The 26,902-nt window shown below is 34.6% G+C and overlaps 1 protein-coding gene across 1 annotated transcript in view; it reads left to right on the top strand.

Moving 5' to 3' along the window:
• The window catches only part of ADAMTS19 (ADAM metallopeptidase with thrombospondin type 1 motif 19), a gene marked incomplete at its 5' end in the record, with an annotated part of 282,396 nt that overhangs the window by 116,593 nt on the left and 138,901 nt on the right, over positions 1-26,902 (top strand). The window contains one exon of the mRNA XM_082623301.1: positions 6,771-6,876. Within this exon, the coding sequence (XP_082479427.1) occupies positions 6,771-6,876 (106 nt within the window). The remainder of the gene's footprint in view (positions 1-6,770; positions 6,877-26,902) is intronic.

Raw genomic sequence — 26,902 nt, 5'->3', positions numbered from 1 at the left:
GTTTCTTTCTCTAATTTACAAAAAGATGCATTTGGTTTGTGGTGGCCCAGTGAAAGTGGATTTCAAGCTCCCAATCTTTACGTTAAAAATACCTTTACTTCATCATCATTTATTCTCTAGTTTTTATGTAGAGATGACTTCCCTCTCACAGTGAACCTTTTCTTTACTTGGTTTGTAATTTTTATTTGTGAGCTCATCTTAAGTCACCTTCCTTGTGGGAATTTTATGTTTACCGAGATGATATCATAGTGATATTTCATTTATTTTTACTTAACTGACAAGGAAATCCCTAATCTTTGTATGATCCCCAAATTGTAGGATCAGTTTGTACATTACATTCATAGTTTAGTACTCTTGTGGCTTCACACCTATGCGTGATGATGGCTTGGAGTTTTGATTTGTTTATCGAGTCTTTTCTAGGATACCCAGAATTTATTTTGAGCCAGAGTTCCTTGCTGCTTTCCTGCATATGGATTTTTAAAGTTATTTTCAAGCATGTTTGAAAGTCATTAACAGCAGCTATTCCAGGCTTTCTGATTTGCATATGGATCTCAGTTCCTTACTCACTAATACCTGTCACTGCAGATATTTTGAAACCACACCCACTATTTAATAAGACTTGTATCTTATGTGATACCCAGGCTCTGACAGCATTAACTCATGATCTTATCACTCCAGACTTGAATTTTTTTAAGCTTTATTCCTGTACCTGAGAATTGTTTTTACTTCAACCTTAGCTATACATTCAGAAATTTGTATATTACATATTATTTGGCATCTCTATGTGTTTTTCAGAAAAGGAGTCTCATTCTACGTGACATGAGAACATAAAAACAATATTTTAATGTCTAAACAATATTCTGCCTTATTTGACCACAGAGTTTCACTGTACTTTTCATTAAACTAATACCATTTTTGTTGTCATTAGAAGTCACTTTTTTTCTTAGTATTCATAGAAACTGTACTGTTAAGAATGTTATAAGTTACTTAAACATTTAAGAGGATCTTGAAGTCTATTTTTAATTACTGTTATAACTATACTGATATTAAATGTATAACTTATATAATTGTGCTTTTATAGTCCTAGATCATCATCTTGTCTTTTAATGGAACAGAGGCAGATAATTAGCAAACTAGTAAGGCAAGTTATTGTTTTAAAATATTTTCAAGGCCCAATTTGAATGTAATTGTGTAAGTGGGTTTTACATTATCTGGGCATCATTATTAAAATATTGTAAATTTTTTTTCAAATTCGTGGATGAAATACATTTGATTCTTCTAAATTATATTTTTTATTTAAGGCCCTGCATTGAATCACATTTTATATTAGTCTTTCTATGCATTTCTTTTAAAGTACCCCTTACTGAGAATGTGCCAAATACAGTGTTGATGCAGAGATGTACTACAGGGCCTGCACATTTAAGGAACATAAGCATCCCTCTGTCAGTAACATCAGCTCATAAGCATTTTTTTACGCTTTTCCCTGATCAGTCCTTTGTTCAGGAATTCTACCCCCCAACTTCCACTTCCTTTCCCTGGCTCACCTCTGCCCACTCAACGATACCGCCAAACTATTTCCCTCTCTAAAAGCCTTTCCTGCTTTGATTTCCCCTATTCAGTGTCTTTTGTAAGTTATTCTCCCATAATATCCTATGTACATCTTTATGTCTCAGAACATTTTTTAAATGTGTGTTTGTGTGGCTCAGGCTCCTGAAAGCAGTGCTCAGCATGGATTCATTTTTGTACCTTGGGGACCTGTCACACACTACATTACATTAGGCCTCAAGAAATAGTAGGACTCATAGGTAAAAACTTACCTCATAGGGTGCAATCATAAGATAAATAACTTACCTAGGATTATGCAGTATTTTATGCCAGGAAAACCAGGATTTTGAACTGAGGTGGTCTAGCTAGTGTTTAAAGGCAGCAGTTTGGGAGCTGGGTGACTTCCTTTTGGTAGGATACACCCATTTGATCACATTAAAAACTGTGATGTCCTGATTAGACCGTTATTGTAACATGTATTCTGTAGGGTTTTAGAGGTTTCTGATCATCTTGATGAGGTGTGTCATATCAGGTCCAGGATAGTGTGTTTTGTTTTCAGATGAGAGATTCTCTTGACTCCTGGTGCATGATTTGATTCATTTTTAGATGACAAATTAGAAGTTGTTTTGGTTTCCTTTGTGTTTTCAGAATTTCTACATTAAAAGAGGGCTTTAAAAAGCATCTGTATTGGGCCTCCCTGGTGGCGCAGTGGTTGAGAGTCCGCCTGCCGATGCAGGGGATACGGGTTCGTGCCCCGGTCTGGGAGGATCCCATATGCCGCGGAGCGGCTGGGCCCGTGAGCCACGGCCGCTGGGCCTGCGCATCCGGAGCCTGTGCTCCGCAACGGGAGAGGCCACAACAGTGAGAGGCCCGCATACCGCAAAAAGAATAGAAAAAAATAAAAAATAAAAAAAAAAATAAAAAGCATCTGTATTATAGCTATCTTTAAATAACTGTGTTAAATAGCTGTGTTAAATCCTTTCCCCTCCTAACCTCTACCCCTTGTTATAATAGGAAACATGTGGGTTCTTGAAAGGACCTGAAAAGCATGGGCTTTTAAATAGAATAATGCAAGTCATTTAAATTAGTCATGGTTACAATTATTCTCCATAACTTTTAAGTCAAAGAAAATCTCCTCGGTGTGCCAAATGTAAGAACAATGAAATTCAAACTTATCAGAAACTTAGTTGAAGATTTTGACTCTACATTTCGGTAAAAGAAGAATAGCAGTAGAGGGTCATTTTTGGTTGTTAAATTACACCCTGATCTAGAAGACATTGTATTAACTACTATTCAAATTTCATAAACATGATTATCATATTTATGTCTTTAATTTTCTTACTATAAAACTATTATAAACACTTACATGAATTTGGAAAATGGGAAAAAAGGAAGAAAAGTTACCCACAGTCTCTTCACATAATACAGTTGCTGTTAACAATTTAGCATATTTATGTGGTCTTTTTGTTTTCCTATGAAAATGTGGTGATTTGGATTTTTTGTGTGTGTGTGTGGTACGCGGGCCTCTCACTGTTGTGGCCTCTCCCGTTGCGGAGAACAGGCTCCGGACGCGTGGGCTCAGCGGCCATGGCTCACGGGCCCAGCCGCTTCGCGGCATGTGGGATCTTCCCAGACTGCGGCACGAACCCATGTCCCCTGCATTGGCAGGCGGACTCTCAACCACTGCGCCACCAGGGAAGCCCATGATTTGGATTTTTTAACACTTAGTTGTGATCATTCCTCTATGTCAATATGTACTCATCATTTTTGAATTTTATTTTATATAAATTTATATTTTACAGTATAAAATATGTCTTGTATATTATAAATTATCATTTTTACCACCATATGTTTTTATATGACCACACAGTAGTCATTGATTTCCCATAACTTGGTGAAGAATTTAGGGCCCCCAGAGAGGTCACTGTTCATTCTTTCTCTTCCCCTGTACCACAGGGCTGGTGCTGGGAAGATACCGAAGTTGTACACCTTCTGCATTCCTCTTGCTTCCCACTGTTGCTTCTAAATCAAAATCTCTCTTGCCCTCATATAAAAACTCAGCATTTGAAGCTGAAGCTTGAGCTTTACCATCATGTCCCTCGCTGTCACTGTGACTGATCCATCTCCTTGATTCTCGCTCACATTTCCTATGGATGTTGGCCACCTTTCCCACCTAAGTTCTTTGTGATCATGTGCAGTTTCATGTTCATGGTATCAGTCCCCCTAACACTACTTAATTATCCTTTGATCTCAGCCTCTACCTCTGCCCTTCTTTACTCTCATGGCAATACCTAATCATGTCATGGAATTTCAGCTCTGAAATCTAAAAATCCCTAAGTCTATCTCTTATCACAGTCTCCAATACTTTTTTTGGAAAGTGTCTGTTCTTTTACCTCATTGATGACTCCATTCTCCTGACCACTGTATTCATTTCTGCCAAGTATCAGGCTCTGACCTTACTTTACTTATCAAGCATAGAGCCTTTACAAGGTCTATCTCTTCTCTCACTCTCAGTTTTACTGCCACTTCTTACACCCTAGAATTCTTCCTTTATACCCGATCTACAAAATCTCAGCTCTCTTTCCTATTTCTCTCGGTTGCTATTTCCAATAGCCATCCACCTTTGACCCATGAATCATATAACATTGCCTCCTTTTTCACTTAGACACACAAGAATATTAGAAACTAATTTCCTTAACTTAACAAGCTATATCTTTCAAAGTCCTTACAGCAGTCATCTCCATTGTGAAACTGTAAACATTCCTATTAAAGTCAGCAGGGAAAACACAGAGCTCAATACCACATATTTCAACAGTATGTTGAAAATCCTAGCCAATGTGGTAACATTACAGAAAAATATGGAAAAAATATGTAAGTATACAACAAAAAGAATTATATAGAAAATATAAGAATTTAAAACAAGTGACAATGCTATTTTTATTCGGGAACAGTATATTTGAATGGGTATGGGAGAAGAAATGTAAAACTTATTAAAGTGGATAAATTTGATATGTACTGGTTCATGTAGCAAAGGGATATATGACATGATGACAACCCACATTGGCTGAATTTTAATCTGCATATGGTGATGGAATTATTTTAGTTGTGGTGAAAAACGTGGTGAAATATATGGGCATTCTAAAGGAAATTTTGTACCAAACAGTGGTCATCATCATGCTAATTATAGTTGAGCTTGATTTAGAATTTTTGAAGAATGTTTAATCTCAAATTATATATTTTAAAAAATCTTAAAATGCTCAAGAGAATTTTAATATCCTTTTAAGAGGAGCTACTTTTCTTTCACACTCCATCTGTTCCTTCCTTCTTTCTTCCTTCCTTCTTCCGTTCAATTATGACACAAGTTCAGTTACTCCTAAATCTTAGTTTTCCATTTTTTGTTGTTTTAATAAGTACCTGATTTAGCACTCCTAAAATTCACACTACGTTTAAGAATTTTTTAAGTGTTTATTTCACTTATCGTTTAATGGAACTAGATAAGAACATGTTTTTCTCCTCTTTCTCTTCTCCCTTCTGTTTGTTACTACCTTCATCTTTCCTTCCCACTTTATCTTGATTTAACCCTGGAATAATTTCAGTCGCCTTAATAAGCCAAATGAAGTAGGGCATATCATCTCTCTATTCATCCATTCATCCATCCATCTACCCATCCATTAATAAAGAAGTTATTCATCTATTTGTGAATTTGAAATGTCTATAATATCTATTTTAATTTCTAAATACTTAGAGAAAGTAACATATGTATATTTAATCTCTTGGCTGTTTCTTCCTATAGTTATATGTTTTAAATAACCTGTTTATACTACATTTTGCTTAACAAATATATCTTCATTTGTCTGATAGGCCAGTGGATACCAGGCCTTGACATTCAACATGAAGGTTTGAAAGAGTAGTTAAGGATAAACTTTGAACTAATCTCCATTTTCAACCCTCCAGCAGTGCCTCTCCTCAAAAACCTTGTGTGCCTCAGTCTTGAGCCTCTCTGGGGTTCTACCAGGCTCATAAAATCCTTCTCTCCTGTCATGTGGCTGTGGCTCCACTAAATCAGTTCGTGTTCCTTCATGAATCTTCTCTTTCCAAAACCCGGGCAAGGTGGTTTATTGTTTTATTTAAATTTAGTTATTCCGTGCCATTATTCTTTAAGTTTCTGGAGAAAAAAAGTTACAAGCATTCAGCTAACCACCTTTAATTAGGGGCAACTCTGCTCTAAATTGTAATCAGAAGCAAAATAAAATTAGCTGGTAAATGGATTTATCTTTGGTAGTCATGTGATCTTTGCAAATCATTTTACCTGTCCTGGCTTTAATCTTTTCATAAAATGAGCTTACATGTATTTTATAAGGATATGAGAATTAGAGAACATACAACTAATTCAAAAAATAACAATTTTATTTTATAACAAATAACTTTTGTTACTTGAAGATACATTAAAACATACTCTTGGAAGATTATAGTTCCTTGTATTAAATGATATTTATTCAGGAGTATATCTGAATTAGTAAAATAGTACATAAATCTTTGACTAAAGAGTATTAGTGATTTCAGATATTATCCTCTTTACTAATAATTTAAACCAAAAGATCAAATGTCTTCCTGAAATTTTTGTCTGAAATAATATTTCAATATCATGTACTCCATGGTCAGATCATCTTATTAACTAAGAAATTTTCAAAGGAAACATTTTCAGTTTTCCAAGTACCATAGATAGTTTTTATGTTACATTAGTTAAAATGGTATTTCATAAAATAAAATTTCAAAATTTTATTAACTAAAAATATAAATGTGAGTTCAAGAATCTTATAAATGTAGTTTATTTTAGGGTATTTCTTTGAAACTAGGTTTCAAGAATTGAAAAATATTTAAATAATCATTGCTTTTTCATTTACATTTTCTAAGTTGTAACTTTATCTTACATGACAATGAAAAGTATTTATAAAATGTATGTTTATGGTATGCCTTTTGAGAACTGTATAATTGATAAAATAATTTCATCTAAAATATAAAATTGAAAACAATATTAACAGTTTATTGAGTGACATATACATATGCATTTTCTCCTGAAATTGTTTTTAGGGGCTGGATATCACAGTTTAATATTGACATATTTGAGGGGGAAAACTATCATTTTTCTTTTCTTCTATTAATACAAAGCATAAATATTTGCATTTTAATTCTGACATTTGATAATTAACATTTGTGTTTTCTAGGTATAGCTTACTTGAGTGGAATGTGTAGTGAAAAGAGAAAATGTATTATTGCTGAAGACAATGGCCTGAACCTTGCATTTACAATTGCTCATGAAATGGGCCACAAGTAAGTAAAAATCCTGGCTATGCTAATATATTAGCACGTACCTTTGTAATTTGAGTTATTGAATTACATGCATATCTTTTCATTTTTTGCTTTGAGCCTAAGTTTTTAAATTAGGTAAAAGAGGAGGCAGAAAAGATATTTAAATTTGAAGAGTATCTTCTGGATGTTGTAACCATTCCTGATACTCTGAATGAAATCTTACTACATTATTAAAATCCTCATCAGGACAATCATTACATGGCACCTGATTCATTTCACTCACATTTCCAAATGATATAAACCTTGCAATAATCATGATACTACACAACTGTGCATTATTCAAGCATCCAAGGAAAACACTATGTACAAGTAAAAATAGTTCCAGCTTCTAATAGAACCTGTTTGTTATTATCCACTACAGAGCAAAGGAATTAATCTGTACAGTTTAGGAGTAATGGATCTGGAAGAGAATTAAACTGGTCTCACAATTCATGTGTAATGAACATTAAGTACGTCTCAGGCATAATTCTAAGTAAGCACTTTACATAAATTATTTCACTTAAAACTCACAAAAAGCAGGGATTTCATTTTACAGATAATAAAAATAGCAATAATAATTAGTGGTAGCAACACTTATATAGCACTTACTATGTGCCAGGCACATTTCTACATGCTTTATATATCCCCACAGTGTTCTTGTCAGGTAGACTGTAAGAGTACCCATCTTACAGGGGAGAAAACTGAAGTACAGAGAGGTTAATTTACCCTCCCACAGTTATAAAAATACTATGATGGAGGAAGGATTTGAACTCAAGTAATCTAACTCAGGTCATACTGTTCTGAATTTCTTCATTAAGTTGTCTACTATCTTTGGACCTTGGATTCCTCATCAATAAAATGCAGATAATATCTGTTATGAGGTTGGTTTGAGATTCAAATGACATAAGAAATAGACACATATTTACAAGAAATACATTATAGTAGAATGGTGTGGGTTAGGGAATCAGACTTAATTTTGACTGTAGGCTTCTCTTCATGCTAGCAGTGTCAGCGGTGCAGATGAAAAGTATTTTAATTGAACTCAGATTTACTGAAGTCCTACTCAGGGAGGTGATCTTTATGGAGACCTCTTTGGTCAAAGACATATTTAGTTTGGCCAGCAGTGTTTCAAAAATTGAATCAGTTGCCAACATTAAAAAGTATAAATTTGACATAAAAATTCAAATTTCCAGACCTGGCAACATTAGACTCACAGTCCCTTATGGCAGCCATTCCTTGGAGTTAAGTAGCGTCTGTACCCTTTAGGCTGGGCCCATCTTTCCCAGCTCATCACAGGCGGCAGCACTCTGCTATCGTGCACCCAGCTGACTTCATTTTCATTATATACCTGGACTCTGTAGACAATTGCGTAAACTTGTGTTGGCAGTGGAATTTGACTGGAAAAGGAAAACTTAGACAAAAACTTATAAATGACATAATGGTGTTTGTTTAAAAAAAACCCTTTTTATTAGAGTAAACTGAAGTATAGGAAAATGATCAAGTCATAATTATACAGCCCTATGAATTATCAAAAATTGAATGTACCCATGTACCCATAACCTAGTCCGAGAAATAGGATATTATCAGCAGGGATTGATTTTTGAGGTCACTGTTTTCAAATGTGTAGGTACACTTTCATTTTCTCCCATGCAGTATTTCAGTAGTCATTCAAGTGCTCTAGAATATATGAGGAGTTTGTTATTTGAAAAAGAAACAAGAAAAGATAAATACACTTTAAAATCCTTATCCTTTAGGGAAAGTATGCAGTGCAATGACCTCATTCAGTATCTCACACCAGGAATCATAGGATTTAGATTCTTAATTCCAATACAGTTTTCATAATTTAAAGATGTTTCAGTTTAATCATAATAGGAAAAACCACATGTATCATTTGAATGAAAAATGCTGACAATAATGTTTAGAGGCAAGAAAAAGTTATTGTTAAAAATATTTTAAGACTGCATATTAATCATAAATACAATTTTTATAAATTAAATGTAAGTTTCTGAATAATTAAAATGTTTACTTCAGCCATGCATTAACAGTTTGGTAGACAAGCTGAGTATCTTTTAATGAAACAGACATTAAATAATTTTGTCAAGTACCTTGAATACTAGAGGGTTCACTTTAAAAAGAAATTTTAGAGTTTAAAAGCAACTTCTTTTAAATTAATTTCTTCAGTCTGTGTTATATTCTAAAACATAGGAAAAACAGTAATTAAAGGAACCAACCACAGTACAGGTTGCTTCATTAATATGCAAAGGCTCGGTCAAGAACCTACAACTACTTAAACAAAAAACTAAATGATATAATTTAAGGAAAGGCCACTTCAGCTTTAAGTAGTAGAAACATTGGTTTATGACCAGGAACTCAGGTTGGAATGGCTAAAATGGTAGTAAAATATTATTTTATTTGACTTTTATAGAGCTGTACCCAAAATCAATAGAGATGTGCCAAAGGTATGTGTAATGCTTGATGGATTAATACCAGGACATGTGATATATGTTGAACTACTTAGCTGCTAAGAATTCTCCTTACCAGTAAGCAATATTTGTCTCAAAAGTAGAGGCTAAAATTTTTCTTGCTGCTAGATAGTGGGAGACAATAGCAGTGAGAGTAATGGTGTCTTCATAAAGAACAAACGAACAGCAGGAAGTTCATCCATATAAATTACATCATCATCATCCAGTGTAAGATAAAAAGCACAATGAAACAAAAATGTAGGAAGAGGAAATAAAAGACAATGTTCATATATACATAGCTTCTCACATAGGGAAAGTTTTCATAGATGTTAGATAAGTATATTTATGGATTCTATGTGCATGTGCGCACGCGCACACACTCACAGACAACAGAGCTCTTTTACTTAGAGGTATAATTAAGATTCAGCTACTTAAGTGAAGCTACTTAATTCTTATTTTTTTTTCTTTTTGAATTTCTTTCTTTTTTTGGTTATAATTTCTTCCAATATATTCAATATTTTTCCTGTAGGCAGAAATGGATCATTTAATTTTTCAACCCACAGTTTAAGAAAGGCAGAATGATTTCATCTGAACTTGTCAATAAAGAATACATTTATAATTACACATGAAATGATTCTAAATTGATTTGAATGTATTTATGATTGTTGCCTTGAATTTGACCTCTAGAAATTCCCAGAGCAACTCCATGTATAGCTGGGAAAGTCAATATGGGCCACCAAATAATAAATCTGACTCTTGTGGGGGGTTAGAATTTAAGTAATTGAAGTGAACAAAAATATCCTTCTTTTACTATTGCAAAAGAATCTTAAGTAATGTCTGCAAAAATATATTAAAATTTTCCTTAGAGAAATTACCAATTAAAAATCTTATATGTAATTATATACAAAAGTATAAGTTAGAATCCATAGCAAGAAAGAGGAAAAAATGATTTATACCAATATTTTATGATTCCTTTCCAAAATTATTTTTCTTTCTAAATGATAGGACAGGGGAGTGATTATTTTTCTTATAACTAAAAATTTCAACAATAGAATGTTTTTATTGGTATTTAATGTTTTTATGCTCATGAAATACAGATAGGACTTTCATTAATTTACTGTGATGAAGGCTAAAACTTTGTTTTTATAAATAAAATACCTTATGAAATTGTTCATAACTTTGACAGGGTTTGTGAATACATATGTATACACATAGTCACTATATTTTATATGTCTTATATCATCTTTATGAACAAAATTTCTTAAAGTGAGAGATTATACTTTGATTTCAAGCTGTAATTTATTATTAATATATTAATTGTGGTTACATTACTGTGTGTGGAGAGAGAGTCCCCAAGACCACCCTCAGGTTCAATGATTTGCTAGAAGGACTCATAAAATTCAGCCAAGCTGTTTTACTCCTAATGATAGTTTATTACAGTAAAAGGATATAGATTAAAATCAGCAAAGGAAAAAGGCACACAGGGCAGGGTCCAGGGGACACCTGGCGCAAGCTGCCACTTGTCCTCTTCTAGTGGAGTTGTACAGACTATGCTTAATTCTCTCAATAATAATGTCTGAGAACACGCACATTATACTGCCAACTAGAGAAGCTAACCTGGGCTTTGGTACTCAGGGTTTTTAGTGGAATTTAGTCACGTAGGCATGGCTGACCACCTATTCCCTACAGAGGTCAAGCTGTTCTAAGTCCCCCACCACAAATCACATTGTTAGTATTAACTATTGGACATGTCCCAGGGCCCCCAAGTAAACAAATACTTTTTTATTAGGCAGGATATTTCAAGGGCTTAGAGTTAGCTCTGAAGAGCAAGGCAAGTCCCAGACCTTTGTTTAGAATGTGCAGGTTTGGGACCACACAAGCTTGTGGAGTTAACTCTCAACTGCACAATTACACAGTATTTTTAAAGTTTTAGAATATCATATTTATATTATGTTGCTAAAGACTATCAAATAATTTAAAATACTTATCAGACATTGTACTAAACAGTTTATTCATATCTAATCCAATCTCACAGAAGTCTTGAAGTAAGTATTATCATCTTTTTACAGATGAGAAAACTGAAACTAAGAGAGATTAATTTTTTAGGGGTTCTTCTGATGTTAAGGACATTCTTTTTTGATCAAATATATTGTTAAGATCTTCCTAGTTCTCTTAGTTTAATCTTGTCTTTTAAAGTTTTTGACCTGCAGACTGTTTTTTAGTAGTCAAATCTCATATTATTTTTTCTACAGTTTTTTGCAATTGGAAGTGCTTCCTCATTCTACAATTAGGAAAAAATTTTTGTCTAGTTGTTTTCTATTTTCTTCTCCTCCTGCTCTCTATCTCTCGTCTCGCTTTATTGCCATATAACACTTGAAGGTCATCTAGAATCTACTTTAGTGTGTAGTACAATTCTCTCCATTAAATTTGATTTTCTCATTAGCTGCTCAATAACTGATCTTATATTGGAAATGTGGTCTCTGATGAGGTAAGGAGCTATGCCAGAATATAGCACATTGCTCGCTTTGTTGAAAAAGTCTTGAAATTAAAAAAAAATGTCAGTTGAACTAAACTGTGTGCTTAATGATGTAGCTGATTTACATTCTATGCCAGCCGCTTATCTAATTACAGATCTGTAAAAAAAAGAGTTCACCTTCTGGCAGCCATTGCCCAGACCACACTTTGAGTAGCCCTGTTACATAACAGTTATTCACTCTAAGTCAGTATTACAGAGGAGTCACATTTGGTTGCCAGAGAGGAATGTTTTTATTTTTAGCCTGAAAGGCGGTTTTTATTTGAATTGTTTATCTCTGTCCTCATATATTCTGTACAGTCCTTTTAGACATAAATTCTGTGATACAATCCATTGCAAATAATAAAAGTTGTTCTTTTGTACACATTTTAGTGGTATTTTAGATTTGTTTGTTATATAAATGTGTGTGTGTATATATATACACGAAATATGAATATATACATATATGTACCATATATACATATCACGTACTTTTTCCTTTAGGGCCACAAGTAATTCAGCCCTCTCTGTGAATTCCAACTGAAAATAAAATAAACCCTTTAATATTGGGTGAGCTTTTACTAAAAATTAGCCCCAGGTCTTAGATATTATAAAATATATAAATTATTATGGAAATAATAATTTGAAAGATAATTGTTAGTAACGTAATCCTGTGAGTATTTTTCTGACCTTGCTATATCTGGAGATTTATTGGGCAACAAAACTTTACACTGACTTAGCACATTGAGACCAAAGACTTCTGCTCCCACCTGAGGAAGGAAGGCAATAATATTAGCTTTACTTTAGGGATGATGGTTGCCAAAGCTCGCACAGCTAATGACTGAGTGGATGTTCAAAGTCAAGTCTGTCCAAATCCAAAGCCCATGTTGTTAATTACTATGCTATGTCAGAAATGCAGAAGGGTACTTCTAACTCACTTAACTTACTTCTGGGCTGGCTCTTTATTATCTGTCCCCAACCTAATGTCTTCAGCCGTACTTCACACTACGCTCCCTCTCATTCTCAGCACTGCAGCCACATTAGAGTTCTTACAGTGTTTCTAATGTACCGTGGTTCTTCACACTGCAGGACATTGGCACATGCTACACCCTCTACCTTACAAGGATAGGAACATCTTTGAGTAATTATGTCCTACTGATCATAATTCACACATCTTATCAATAACCATTTCCTATAGGACGTGTTCTGTGTAGGTCAGTCTATTAAACACTTAATGCCACCATCTCTTTATAAATGTGTATTCATTTATCTATTCATAGGCTTTCAGCTCCAAGGGGTAATGAACCATGCCTATTTTTTATTATCATGAAATTCCTAATCCATTTGATAGTGCTCGGTACATACTAGGCAAACAATAAATGTGTTAAATAAGTGAATGTTTTAATATAGTAATTATCTTAGTAAAATATTCTTATGTGTAGAATGTCAATGAAATTTTATTATAGAAAAGGTGCTGTATGCACACTCAAATTGTTTAGAGCATTTTTAGCTATTGTATGAAACTTTTAATAAGTTATTAGGTAAAGTTTTATTAAAATAATATGGGTTTTTTTAAATTTATTTATTTATTTATTTATTTATTTATTTTTGGCTGTTTTGGGTCTTCGTTGCTGTGCACGGGCTTTCTCTAGTTGTAGCAAGTGGGGGCTCTAGGGTGTGTGGGCTTCAGTAGTTGTGGCACACAGACTCAGTAGTTATGGTACACAGGCTCAGTAGTTATGGCTCGCAGGCTCTAGAGCGCAGGCTCAATAGTCGTGGCGCACAGGCTTAGTTGTTCCACAGCATGTGGCATCTTCCTGGACCAGGGCTTGAACCCATGTCCCCTGCATTGGCAGGCGGATTATTAACCACTGTGCCACCAGGGAAGTCCCCATGTGTTTTTAAATATACCCAAGGCTACATGGAGTGAGACTTTATTCCAGCATGCACATGCAGAAATGATTCCCTACACCCTAGAAGTGCCCTTCCCTGAGGTCTTCCTATCACAAAAAGTGGAAGCTCCATCCTTCCAGTTACTCAGCCAAACACCATGAAACTGTCCTTGAGCCCTCTCTGTTTCTCGCTCTCAACATTCTATTCATCAGCTGTTGACTCCACCTTCATAATACATCCAGAATCTGATTACTTCTCACTAATTCTCCTGCTACCACTCTGGGCCAAGCCAATATCACTTCTCATCTGGATTATTACAGTGGCCTCGTAAATGATCTTTACTTTTCATCCCTTGCCTCCTACAGCCTGTTTTCAATTCAGAGCCAGGGACAGTCTTCTAAAACAAAGCAAATTGCCTGACTTCTTTGCTCAAAATCTTCCAGTAGCTTCCTATCATACTGGTAAAACTCCCAGCCCTTAAAATGCCCCACAAGACCTTACATAGTCTAGCCTCCTTCACTTCCAGCCTACCATTTCCCTCCTTACTAAGAGGGCTCTAGATGCATCAGCCTCTTTTCTGTAACTCAAACACATGAAGCAAACATCTACCTCAAACCCTGTACCTTTTGCTTTTCCTTCTGCCTGCAGTATTCTTCTCCAGAACAGCCACGTGGCTGTCTCTGTTTTTCTTCTTTAGTTCTCTGCTCAAGTGTCACCTTAGTGAGGCCTTTCTGATAAAATGTCTTACAGATGTAAATATAATCACAACCCCAGTTTATCCTCCTCTGCCGACTTTAATTTTCTTCATAGAATGTTTCCAATTCAGCTGTGTATCTATCTGTCTATCTGTCCACCTACATATCTATCAATCTATCTGTATGTATATGATAAATTCTTGACTCCTTAGTTCACTGTTGTATTCCCAACCTCTAGAACTGTAGTACTTGCATACTTGGCACGTAGTATGTACTTTTATTCAATAAATTGATTACTAAAAATGTAGAATATATAACCTCCTAAACCGTGTAGAACAGCTGAATATATGAAAGTACTAATTGTCTAGTAGAAATGAATACAATATTCTGCTTGAGGAAATCAGTTGTTTTATCTAAGTAATAAGTTTGCATTTACTGTCACATTAAAAATTTAGATTGGAATTAACATTATGATTTGGATTCATAGACATTGTAAAGACATTGAAATCTCCCCTCCCCATTTTAAATACCTAAAAATACCAAAGAGAGATTTTTTAAATCAATAGTCAAGCTAAAGAGCCAGAAAGAAAAATTTTCACATATTAGATATAGAAGTAACCTATTGATATAAAAGAGATGGAATTTCTCACTCACAGGAGGCTAAGTCTTAATACTGGATGGAGGAGCTGAGGGTTTATTGTAGCCTGGTGAAAGGGAGCCAGAGCTTCACAGCCCCTTACATGGCAATGTGTATCTCCAGCCAGCTGGCAACAAATGGTTTGTTTGCTTCAGGACATGGAGTGAAAAAGAATCCATCAGAGTCTGGGATGAACCCTATTCGAATGGCATAGTTTCACAGCATAAAGGCAAGCATTAACAAAACAGAGATACAACTACAGTCATAGTGGGAGTTTTTAACACAGCTCTCTGAAACTGGTAGATCAAGTGAACAAAAAGATCTATATGGAAGAGAAGAGATTTGAACAACTAAAAATATTGATCTATTGGGCAGATATAAAACCTACAGCCAATTATAAAAGAACACCTGCTCTTTTAAAACATACTGGATAGTTACAAAGAATGACCATATATTGTTTTATTCTACAAGTCTAAACAAATTTCAAAAAATGAATATACAGATGAATTTTTCTGATCATAATACAATTAAGTTAAACATCCAGTAACAAAAAAACTAAGAAATTTAGAAATTTACAAGCATACTTTTGAAAAACCCATAGATCAAAGGAGAAATCATTAGGGAAACCAGAATATTCTCAGGTTTAAACAATAACAAATACTATTTAGAAAGTGTAGCTTGCAGATAAAATAGCACATAGAGGAAAATGAATAGCTTTAAATATACATAAAAATTTTATGATGAAATTAATGCCCTAAGTTTTCAAATTAAGATGTTAGAAAGATAACAACAAAGTAAAAACAAAATAGAAGAAATAATGAAGAGTAGAAGTTAATGAAAAATAAAAATGTGATAAATGTGAATAACAAAGCCAAAATTAAATATATGAAAATGCAAGTAAAATTGACAAAGATGAGGGCTTCCCTGGTGGCGCAGTGGTTGGGAGTCCGCCTGCCAATGCAGGGGACGTGGGTTCGTGCCCCGGTCCGGGAGGATCCCATGTGCCGCAGAGCAGCTGGGCCCGTGAGCCATGGCCGGTGAGCCTGCGTGTCCAGAGCCTGTGCTCTGCAAGGGGAGAGGCCACAGAGGTGAGGGGCCCACGTACCGCAAAAAAAAAAAAAATAATAAAATTGACAAAGATGAGATTGATCGAGAAAAACAGGCATAATTCAACAGTATTAGAAATGAGAAAAGGAGATGTAACACAGATACCAAAGACATTAAAAAGATACTAAGAAAATACACTAAATACTTTCATGGCAAAACGCTAAATGGATGAAATGGGAAAATTCTAAGAAAATGTAATGGAAGGACATAAAGCTCTATAACTATTTAAAGAAATTGAATCAGTACTTTAGAATCTTTTCAAAGAAGACACAAGTTCACATAGCAATAGCTTCAAGGAAATTTAGAAAATCTAAATTTTCTAGAATGAAGGAACATCCTCAAATTCATTATTTGAAGCTAGCATTAATATAATATGAAAATCAATAAAGGACTATTATGAAGAAGCAAGTATAAATTATTTCTTATCTGAGAATGATGCAAAAATGGCAAAGAAACATTTTCAAAATAAAGCAGCACTGTATAAATAAACAAAGTTAATACAAGAGAATAAAGTTGATTTTATGTCTGTATAGCAGAGGTCATTTATCATTTAAAAATCTTAATCCTCACATTAACAGATTAATTAACAGATTCTGATTTTTTTAAAAAAATTTATTGGAGTATAGTTGCTTTACAATATTGTGTTAGTTTCTTCTGTACAGCAAAGTGAATCCGCTATACGTATACATATATCCCCTCTTTTTTGGATTTCCTTCCCATTTAGGTCACTACAGAGCATTGAGTAGAGTTCCGTGTTCTATACCGTAGGTTCTCATTTGTTATCTATTTTATACATAGTATCAATAATGTATATATGTCAATCCCAATCTCCCAATTCATCCCACCCTCCACCCTCCCCCTTGGTATCCATATGTTTGTTCTCTATGTCTGTGTCTATTTCTGCTTTGTGAATAAGATCATCTATACCATTTTTTTCAGATTCCACGTATATGTGTTAATATACAATATTTGTTTGTAATTAACAAAAATTATACTATCTCAGTAGATGCAGAAAAAATCCAATAAAATAAAATTTACTCATGTAAATTTATCAAGATCAATGGGAAACATGATTCTTAATTGTTAAATATTAGAAACATACTCTATAAATTTAATAAAATCACAAAGATCTCACTATGTCTACTTCTATATATGTACTGGAGGTACAAACCAGTACAGCATGAGAGTAAAATAAATGACAGATGTAGGGATGAGAATGGAAGAAACAAAGCTATTTTACTTTGCAAATGATATGATTGCCTACATAAAAACACAATATAATGCAAAGGTAAAGTATGGAATTAGTTGATGAGTATAGTAAGTCTATTGGATATAAGATAAATATAAAAAACTGTCAACACAAAAATACAAAATATCATTAAAAATGAGGATGCTGTTTACTGTAGCAATAGAAAACACAAAATACTTAAGAATAAATCCAACAAAAGACAGAAAAGCAAATACCCCTATTAAAATTCATTAAATCAAACCTGTATCAGTGGAAATATACCATGTTTGTGGATAAATGAAATATCTTACAGATGTCAATTCTGCTGTACATATTTTAGAGGTTCATGGAAATTCCAATGATAAACTTTTATATAAGTTGGTAAATATTTCTAACATTTACATATAAGTACAAATAGCCAAAAATAGTCAAAACATTCTTGGAGAAGCTGTGGAGCTGGAGGCAAAGGTAGAAGAGGATGAGGAGGAGAATAACATGGGAATCTTTCTCTAACGGAAATGAAGACCTATCATGAGACTATAGTAACTAAGATCTTGACATTTATGCATATATTGACAGGCAGTACAGTGAAATACAGAGTCATAAACAGGCCCATGCCTACTTGAAAACCTGACATCTGACCACACTGTCATTGCAGACCAGTAAAGAAAGTTGGCTGTTTATAAAAATGTGGTGGTACAATTGGTTTTCCACATGTATAAAAATAAAATTGAACACTTTCCTCAGCTCATTTCTAGAAATCAATTCCAGATAAAATAAAGACTGATACATCACAGATGAGACTTCTAAGAGAAAGTATACAAGACTGTCTTTAGGACTTCAGGACTAAAAGGATTTCTACAACAGCACACACTTTGCGTGCCTTCTTCTCGAAGGCAGAAATATAAGATCTGATAGAGAAGTTGGTCATGGATCTTAGAATTTGTCTTGTTCAAATTTCCTATTTGTGTGATGGTTTCCCTTAATACTTTTTTGTTGTTGTTGAAGTATAGTTGATTTACAATGTTATGCTAATTACAGCTGTACAGCAAAGTGATTCAGTTACACATATATATATTCTTTTTTTTAATATATTCCTTTCCATTATGGTTTATCATAGGATATTTGTTTTATTGGAGCATAATTGCTTTACAATGTTGTGTTAGTTTCTGCTGTACAATGAAGTTAATCAGCTAATTGTATACCTATATCCCCTCCCTCCTGGACCTCCCTCCTACTTGACCCCCCATCCCACAGAGCACCGAGCTGAGCTTCCTGTGCTTTACAGCATGTTCCCACTAGCTATTTTACACATGGTAGTGTACATGTGTCAGTCCTGATCTCCCAATTCGTCCCACCCTTCCCTTCCCCCCGCTGTGTCCACATGTCCGTTCTCTACATCCAGGTCTCTATTCCTGCCCTGCAAATAGGTTCATCTGTACCATTTTTCTAGATTCCACATATATGCATTAATATACAATATTTTTTTTCTCTTTCTGGCTTACTTCACTCTGTATGACAGACTCTAGGTCCATCCACATCTCTGCAAATGATCCAGTTTCATTCCTTTTTATGGCTGAGTAATATTCCATTCTGTATATGTACCACATCTTCTTTACCCATTCATCAGTCGTTGGACATTTAGGTTGTTTCCATGTCCTGGCTATTGTAAATAGTGTTGCAGTGAACATTGGGGTACATGTGTCTTTTTGAATTACGGTTTTCTCAGGGTATATGCACAGTAGTGGGATTGCTGGGTCATATGGTAGTTCTATTTTTAGTTTTCTAAGGAACCTCCATACTGTTCTCCATAGTGGCTGTATCAATTTACATTCCCACCAACAGTGCAAAAGGGTTCCCTTTTCTCCATACCCTCTCCAGCATTTATTGTTTCTAGATTTTTTAATGATGGCCATTCTGACCAGTGTGAGGTAATACCTCATTGTAGTCTTGATTTGCATTTCTCTAATAATTAGTGATGTTGAGCATCTTTTCATGTGCCTGTTGGCCATCTGTATGTCTTCTTTGGTGACCTATTTAAGTCTTTCACCCATTTTTTAATTGGGTGGTTTGTTTCTTTTAATCATAGGACATTGAATATAGTTCTCTGTGCTATACAGTAGGACCTTGCTGTTTATCTCCTTAATACTTAAGTTATTTATATTACATAACACATTCAGACACACACACATACAATGTAGTATGTGTACACATATATATTACATATATTTGTTTTCATGAAAATATTTAATAAATTTAAAATTAGAAAGGAGGGGCAAAATGAGTATCATTTGTATAAATGGAAAACTTCCGACAATCTACTAAAAATCCTATTAGAACAGTGAAAGAATTTTATTGGCCTGTTACAAAACTGTGTAAAAAATTTTTTTCTTTCCAATACAAGAACAAGAGCCACTTGCAAACTATAAAGAAAGAAAAAAATTTCACTTATATTGAAGATAGCAAAAAATAAAATAAAAATTAAAAAGATAAAACACCTAGGAAAATACTTACAAAGGAATGTAAAAGACTTATAAAAAGAAGAATTATTAACCACACAGAGTCATAAAAGTGGTTTAAATAAATGGAAAGAGATTTCCTGGTTTGGGGTAGGAACAGTCAATATTATAAAAAGACAATTGTCTATATATAAATTAATATAATCTGCCCAAAATATCAATAGAATTTTTTTTACTAGACAGCCTGATTTTATTTTTTTTTATTTTTTTTTTGCTTTATAACAAATTTAATCAGTTATACATATACATATGTTTCCATATCCCCTCCCTTTTGCGTCTCCCTCCCACCCTCCCTATCCCACCCCTCCAGGCGGTCACAAAGTACCGAGCTGATCTCCCTGTGCTATGCGGCTGCTTCCCACTAGCTATCTACCTCACGTTTGGTAGTGTATATATGTCCATGCCGCTCTTTCACTTTGTCACAGCTTACCCTTCCCCCTCCCCATATCCTCAAGTCCATTCTCTAGTAGGTCTGTGTCTTTATTCCTTAGACAGCCTGATTTTAGAGTCCATGTGGAAAACTCAACATGAGAAATTTCTTGTTTAAAACAAACAAACAAACAAAAAAAAACTGTGGGGAGGAGGAGGGTGAGCACTATCAGATTGTAATACATTTCAGAATAGATAAAGCAGTTTGTGCTGGTGCTGGAAAAAGCAGACAAGTCAATGGAAGAGAGAGTAAGAAAAAAAATTCCACTTATATGTAGGAAAAGATGTGGAAACGTAGCATATAATAAAAGCTGCACCTACAATCAATGGAAGGAAATGAATCATTCAATAACAAAAGTAACAGAAATCTGCTTCTCTACCTTAGACGCTACATCGGAACACACCAAAATGATTCTGTACGTGAGATTTTTTGTTTTGTTGGCTTTTTTCTTTTTTAGTCTTTTAATAGAGAATGTCTGTGATTCTAGGTGTGAAATCTAGAAATATTTAAGGAAAATTCACATAAAATTAGTGACTTGAAATTAAATATCAAGGCAAGGAAAAAAATACAAAAGTCAGAAGATAAATCACAGTCAGCACAAGCATTTGCATCATGTGTAATATTGACACATGACAAAGTAATATTTTCCTTAATATAAAAAGAGCTCTTAAAAATAAATTTGCAGGGCTTCCCTGGTGGCACAGTGGTTGAGAGTCCGCCTGCCGATGCAGGGGACATGGGTTCATGCCCCGGTCTGAGAAGATCCCACATGCCGCGGAGCGGATGGGCCCGTGAGCCATGGCCACTGAGCCTGCGCATCCGGAGCCTGTGCACCTCAACGGGAGAGGCCACAACAGTGAGAGGCCCGCATACAGAAAAAAAAAAAAAAAAAAAAATTTGCAAAATGACCAAAGTCCCATTAGAAAAATGGCAAAGGATATAACCACATTGCTCATCGAGATATTCTTATGGCTTATATGAGGATAGCCTAGTGTTGTTAATAGGATGCCAGTCAAACCACAAAGCAATTTTCCTTTCGACTATCAGATTACATAAATCTACACAGATGAATCCATATTTACTCCCACTGTAAGGACCACATGCTTCCTTTGGCAAGAAAACTCTCCCTGTCCTCTTCCCTCATTTTCTCATACTCTTCTTTCACAGCATTTCTTCACAGAAGTATTCCATGGGTAGGTTAAATCCCTTCATATCTGCTCTTATTAATTCTATGTAGTTTTCATTCCTAATTTTTTTTACAGTTGTAGGTTTGCATTTGCATGATTATTTAATGTCTATCTCTAATTAGATTGTGTTTCTTTTATTTATTTATTTATTTATTTTTGGCTGCATTGGGTCTTTATTGCTGCATATGGGCTTTCTCTAGTTGCGGCAAGCGGGGGCTACTCTTCGTTGCGATGCTCGGGCTTCTCATTGCGGTGGCTTCTCTTGTTGTGGAACATGGGCTCTAGGTGTGTGGGCTTCAGTAGTTGTGTCACGTGGGCTCAGTAGTTGTGGCTCGTGGTCTCTAGAGCACAGGCTCAGTAGTTGTGGCACATGGGCTTAGTTACTCTGCGGCATGTGGGGTCTTCCCAGACCAGGGCTCGAACCTGTGTCCCCTGTATTGGCAGGCGGATTCTTAACCACTGTGCCACCAGGGAAGCCCTAGATTGTGTTTCTTGAGGACAGGGACTGTGTCTTGTTTTGTTTAATGTTTGTTTCTGCTGTCATTGCTGTTTAACATTGTATCTCTCACACCTTTCATTTGTGCTCAATAAATAGCTGTTAAATGATGTTTCGATTAACAGTGTAAGTGAATGAAAAGCGTTTGTCTGTGAGGAAACAGATATTCTTATACATTTTGAGAGGCGTGTAAGTGGGGCACTATTTTTGGAGGCCATATGGCAATATTTATCCAAATTTAAATAGAAGACTGCTGGTAAATACAGTTTCAGTTTATTTTCCCAGCTTTGAGTTTAGCACATGTTAAATTATAATTTAATTTGTTTTTGTGTTTCTTTGCTTACTAGAATGGTTGAGCATCTCATCTTTTTCTCACTTGTTAAATTTATCCCGTTACTTTAAAAATTAGTAGCCAATAAAAGTAATCATAAGGACTTGAAAATGATCACTGTCTTATATTAATGAAATAGTATTTATTTTTTGACCATTTAGTATCTGATGCCTCAGCACTTTGTTTTCCTAATTATAAAAACTGTCCTTTTAAGATAGGTTTTTATTATTGAAATAATAGTGTGGATATAAGGTTGTAGACAAAGTTGTTTGTCTTGAAAACAGTTTACGATACAATTTTGTAATTTGACTTTAGCACATTTATGATAATTTATACTTGTAATACATGGTGTCAAGAAAATAAAAAAACTCTAGCAGAGTTCTGCATTTTTAAAAGTTAAAAGAAACTGCATTAAACATATACAATTTATTTACTGATTAAGAATCTCATCTGGTAATTAGATTGCCTACTTCATAGAGATGATGAGTGGATAAAATTACATAAGTTAGGGAAAATTACTTATAAATTATGTGATTATAAAAACACAGAACATGTTTTCACATGGCCAAAATACTTGTATGTTTCTGGTTTTTGTTTTGCTTTTTTGAACCAAGGGGAAAAGACTAATATATATTTATTAAACTTTGGCCTAGAGACATGGCTTTTCCACTAAGTTGACAATTCAGTAGTTTCTTTGGAACTGAGAGGCTAATGAGGCAATAAATATGCAAAGTTAGCTCCTTGAAGGCAACAAATATTTGGGGCACCTGCTAAAGTTTTAAGTATTGCCAAAGTACCAACAATGCAGATGCCTTGTAATTAATAAGGCTTTGAAATCAATGACATTTGCTTACATGCTTTGATGGAAATTGTGCCTGGGTAAAACCAAGGTAGAGCCAGGTTATAACCCACTTCTTCAGACATCTGCATTTCTGTTATTGGCATCAATATTGTTATCAGTTCTTAAGTTGAGACACCTAAAACATCTTTAACTCTTTCTAGTCTTAGCTCCTCCCATAATCAGTTGTCAAATTCTGTTCATTGGTCATCTGAAATAGTTATCCCATCTGTCCATTCCCTCTTCTGTTATTATCCAGGCTTGGACTATTGCAATACCCACCTCAGTGGTCTCCTTGCCTTAGCACCTAATCTTTCTAATCTGTCTTACTTTCGTCAGATTCAACTTCCTGAATTATGGTTCTGATCTTCAGTTCAGAAATCTTTATTGCTCCTTACCACCTAATGAATGAACTCCAAATTCCGTAGCCTTAGATTCATGACTTTTATAGATTGGTCCCAATCTATCTTTCTAACTTTATAAGCTACTTCTCTATTTCATGAATGTAAACAATCCATAATTTTCAAGCTTCATGTCTTTATTAATGCTTTTTTCTTATTCCAACTCCCAGCCCTACTGATTTATACCTTTTTCAGTTTTACTTATCCATTAAGTAAAGACAAATGTAATCCCTTTAATGGTCAAACCAAATGTAATCCTTTTTGTGAAATTAGACCTGAAAGTCCAGCTGGAAATGTATCTCCTTTTTTAACTCCCTTACACTGTTAGTTGTAAATATCTAATATATACTGATTTATACTGATATTTACACACACACACACACACACACACACACACACACATACACTCCCTACTAGACAGGAATCTCTATAAAAATAGGATTAGTGTCTAATACATTTTTTCTCATATAGTACCAAGTTGAGTGCATTGTATATTACAGGAACTCAAATATTTATTGTATGAATGAATAAGCATTTGTTTTAGGAATACTCACCTTTTGGACAATCATTTTGAGATTCAGAGTAGAAAGCAGTTGAGTTCCAGAAGCAGGGAAAGAGGAATTAGTTTGGGTCAAAGAATGCAATTTCATTGACTGGAAAATATGGTTTTATGACTATAAAAATACAAATATGGCAACATATTTTTCCTTTCTGGCATATGCTATTTTGATTCTTATATAAAATTAACTATATAGAAATACAGTAGTTAAATTATACATCAGTTATGATGAGTCTTCTTTGAAGTTTGGTTACAGGCCTGTTCAGCTGTTTCATGCACATCCTGAAGTCATGGACTTGGAAGGGACAATTCCAGAAGTTTCAGCAATAGTACTATTTAATCTAAAATTCTGCTAATTAAATAAGAAGGTAGCATACGCTCCAGGAGGTATCCTTTAAGCATAAATTTGGCTAATCTCTCTCAGAATGCCAGAGGAGTCCCTTTTAGAAGGAAATAAAATTTTTGGCTTTCATTCTGCATTGATGCCCATCAGTATATCTACTATATCTTATAGTAAGTATATCTTGTAGTATGATATACTGATTAGATCAGTATACAGTATCAGTATATTGATTACATCAGCATATCTTACTATAAGAAAGAGAGGATATATTCTAAAGGGAGAGTAGACAAACTGTAAGAAGTAAATAAGAAATGAAGATAAAGACAGTACATTATCTAGGACTCTTAGGATGGGAAACATAAGATAACAGATTACTGTAATAGACAAAAACAAATATACTCTTATTTCTAGAAATCTGTTGCTTCTTAAAATATTCAAAATTAATTTTTCTGTAATTAATGTTCCTTGACCCACTAAAATTGGTAATAGCAACATGTAAGTTCACTGTTTCCATATTGTACAGTTTAGAATTCCATACAGCAAAAGTCACAGGTATCTTCCTCTAGTACACACGCCTTGGTTAAGGATAGAAATTACTCAGTGGGCAGATGAGAGAGAGCGTATTAAAGCAACACAGACTTGGGCTTGAATTCTTGTCATGCCAGCTACTCTCTGAATGAACTTTGGGCAAGTCAATCTGTCTTTACTAATTTTCTTCATTCCTAAATGTGGATAAGTTTTCCTTTCAAGGTTCATTGTTAGGTTGGTGATGCTCTAATTGCATGGCACATTGGTTGACTCATAACACAGAATGAATAACACAGAGTGAATGAATAATAATAATAATTCATTATTAGTAGTATTATAACTATTTTTATGAATGCTTCAATGTAACAGGGATATTTTCAGCCTCCAATGGCCATACATCTCTCTGTTCACTCAAGGAGTGTTTTTATACCCTTCAGAATTTTTACTGGATTGGCAGGAAGTGTACTTATTATGGCGGGTTTTTTTTGTTTTGGTTTTTTTTTGGATGCACTGGGTCTTTGTTGCTGCGTGCGGGCTTTAGTTGCGGTGAACGGGGACTGCTCTTCGTTGCAGTGTGAGGGCTTGTCATTGCAGAGGCTTCTCTTGTTGTGGAGCACGGGCTCTAGGCACGTGGGCTCGGTAGTTGTGGCTCATGGAGCTCTAGAGCGCAGGCTCAGTACTTGTGGCACAGGGGTTTAGTTGCTCCGCGGCATGTGGGATCTTCCTGGACCAGGGCTCGAACCCGTGTCCCCTGCATTGGCAGGCAGATTCTCAACCACTATGCCACCAGAGAAGTCGAGATTCTTGTAAGACCACTTACACAGTTTTTGTATTTGCTACTTTATTTAGACAGTGATACCAGTTAGAGTAATAAGTAGTTTGTCCAAGTTAATAATCAGAATGGGACATAAGCCAGCAGAGATGTGGCAGCACTCCCATACCAGATTCACTTCAAGTGTAGGTTTGGGTGTCATAGTGAGTAGGTGGAAGAGGAGAAAAATCACCCAACTAGTGAACAGCCATACAAGAATTGGCTTTCTGTTTCCATTTCTCTAATGCATTTCTCTTGGCAAATGTATGGTCTAGAGTAAGGCAAGCAACCTTCCTTGAGCAGATCATCCATAGACTTTTCAGGCTTATGGTTTCTCCAAGTCAGTAAGATGCCACATTAGTTTCAACTTTCCATCAAATGTACAGAATATTTAGTTGCTCCTATGATTCTATATTAGTTGATAAAATCTATGTGTATTTATTTATTACAATTTAAGGAATTAAAAAGAAAATATGATAATTCTTATTCTCTGAACACTTAAATTCTAGGTAGTAATACTTTGTATATATTACTTAAAATTCACCAGAAATAGAAGATAGTTCTGATAGTTTTTGTGCCATATATTTGAAGCGTACAAAAGTTAAGAATCATGAGAAATATGTGCTAGAATTTATTGAATAGTCCTTTATATGGAAGAAGGTCTTAAAATTTAAGTTGCATTTGTAAATACAAATAAGCTGTGGAAAGCATTCTGAAAGGAAGGGACTGTACAAAACAGTAGGCTGGAATTAACTGTTCCAGTGGAAATTATATTGAAATCAGTTTACAGATTATTTGAAAACAGGATAAAAAGTTTGGATTTTATCTTGTAGCTCATTGGTTCTCAGAATTTTAAGTAAGAATCATTGAGAAAATGTTTTAAAATACAGTTTCTTAGGTTTTAGGCCTCTTTTAATCGGTTGGGGTAGAGCTCAGGAATCTGCATTTTAACCAGCCCTTTGGTTCATTATTCACTTTTTCAGTATCATCGCTTGCCAAGGAAAATTGAAAGATTTTACCTAGGGAACTAG

The sequence above is a fragment of the Mesoplodon mirus genome (assembly GCF_964341445.2).
Source record: "Mesoplodon mirus genome assembly, chromosome: 5".
Taxonomy (NCBI): domain Eukaryota; kingdom Metazoa; phylum Chordata; class Mammalia; order Artiodactyla; family Ziphiidae; genus Mesoplodon; species Mesoplodon mirus.
Note: the sequence above shows the minus strand (reverse complement) of the source record. Positions and strands in the feature narration are given on the sequence as shown.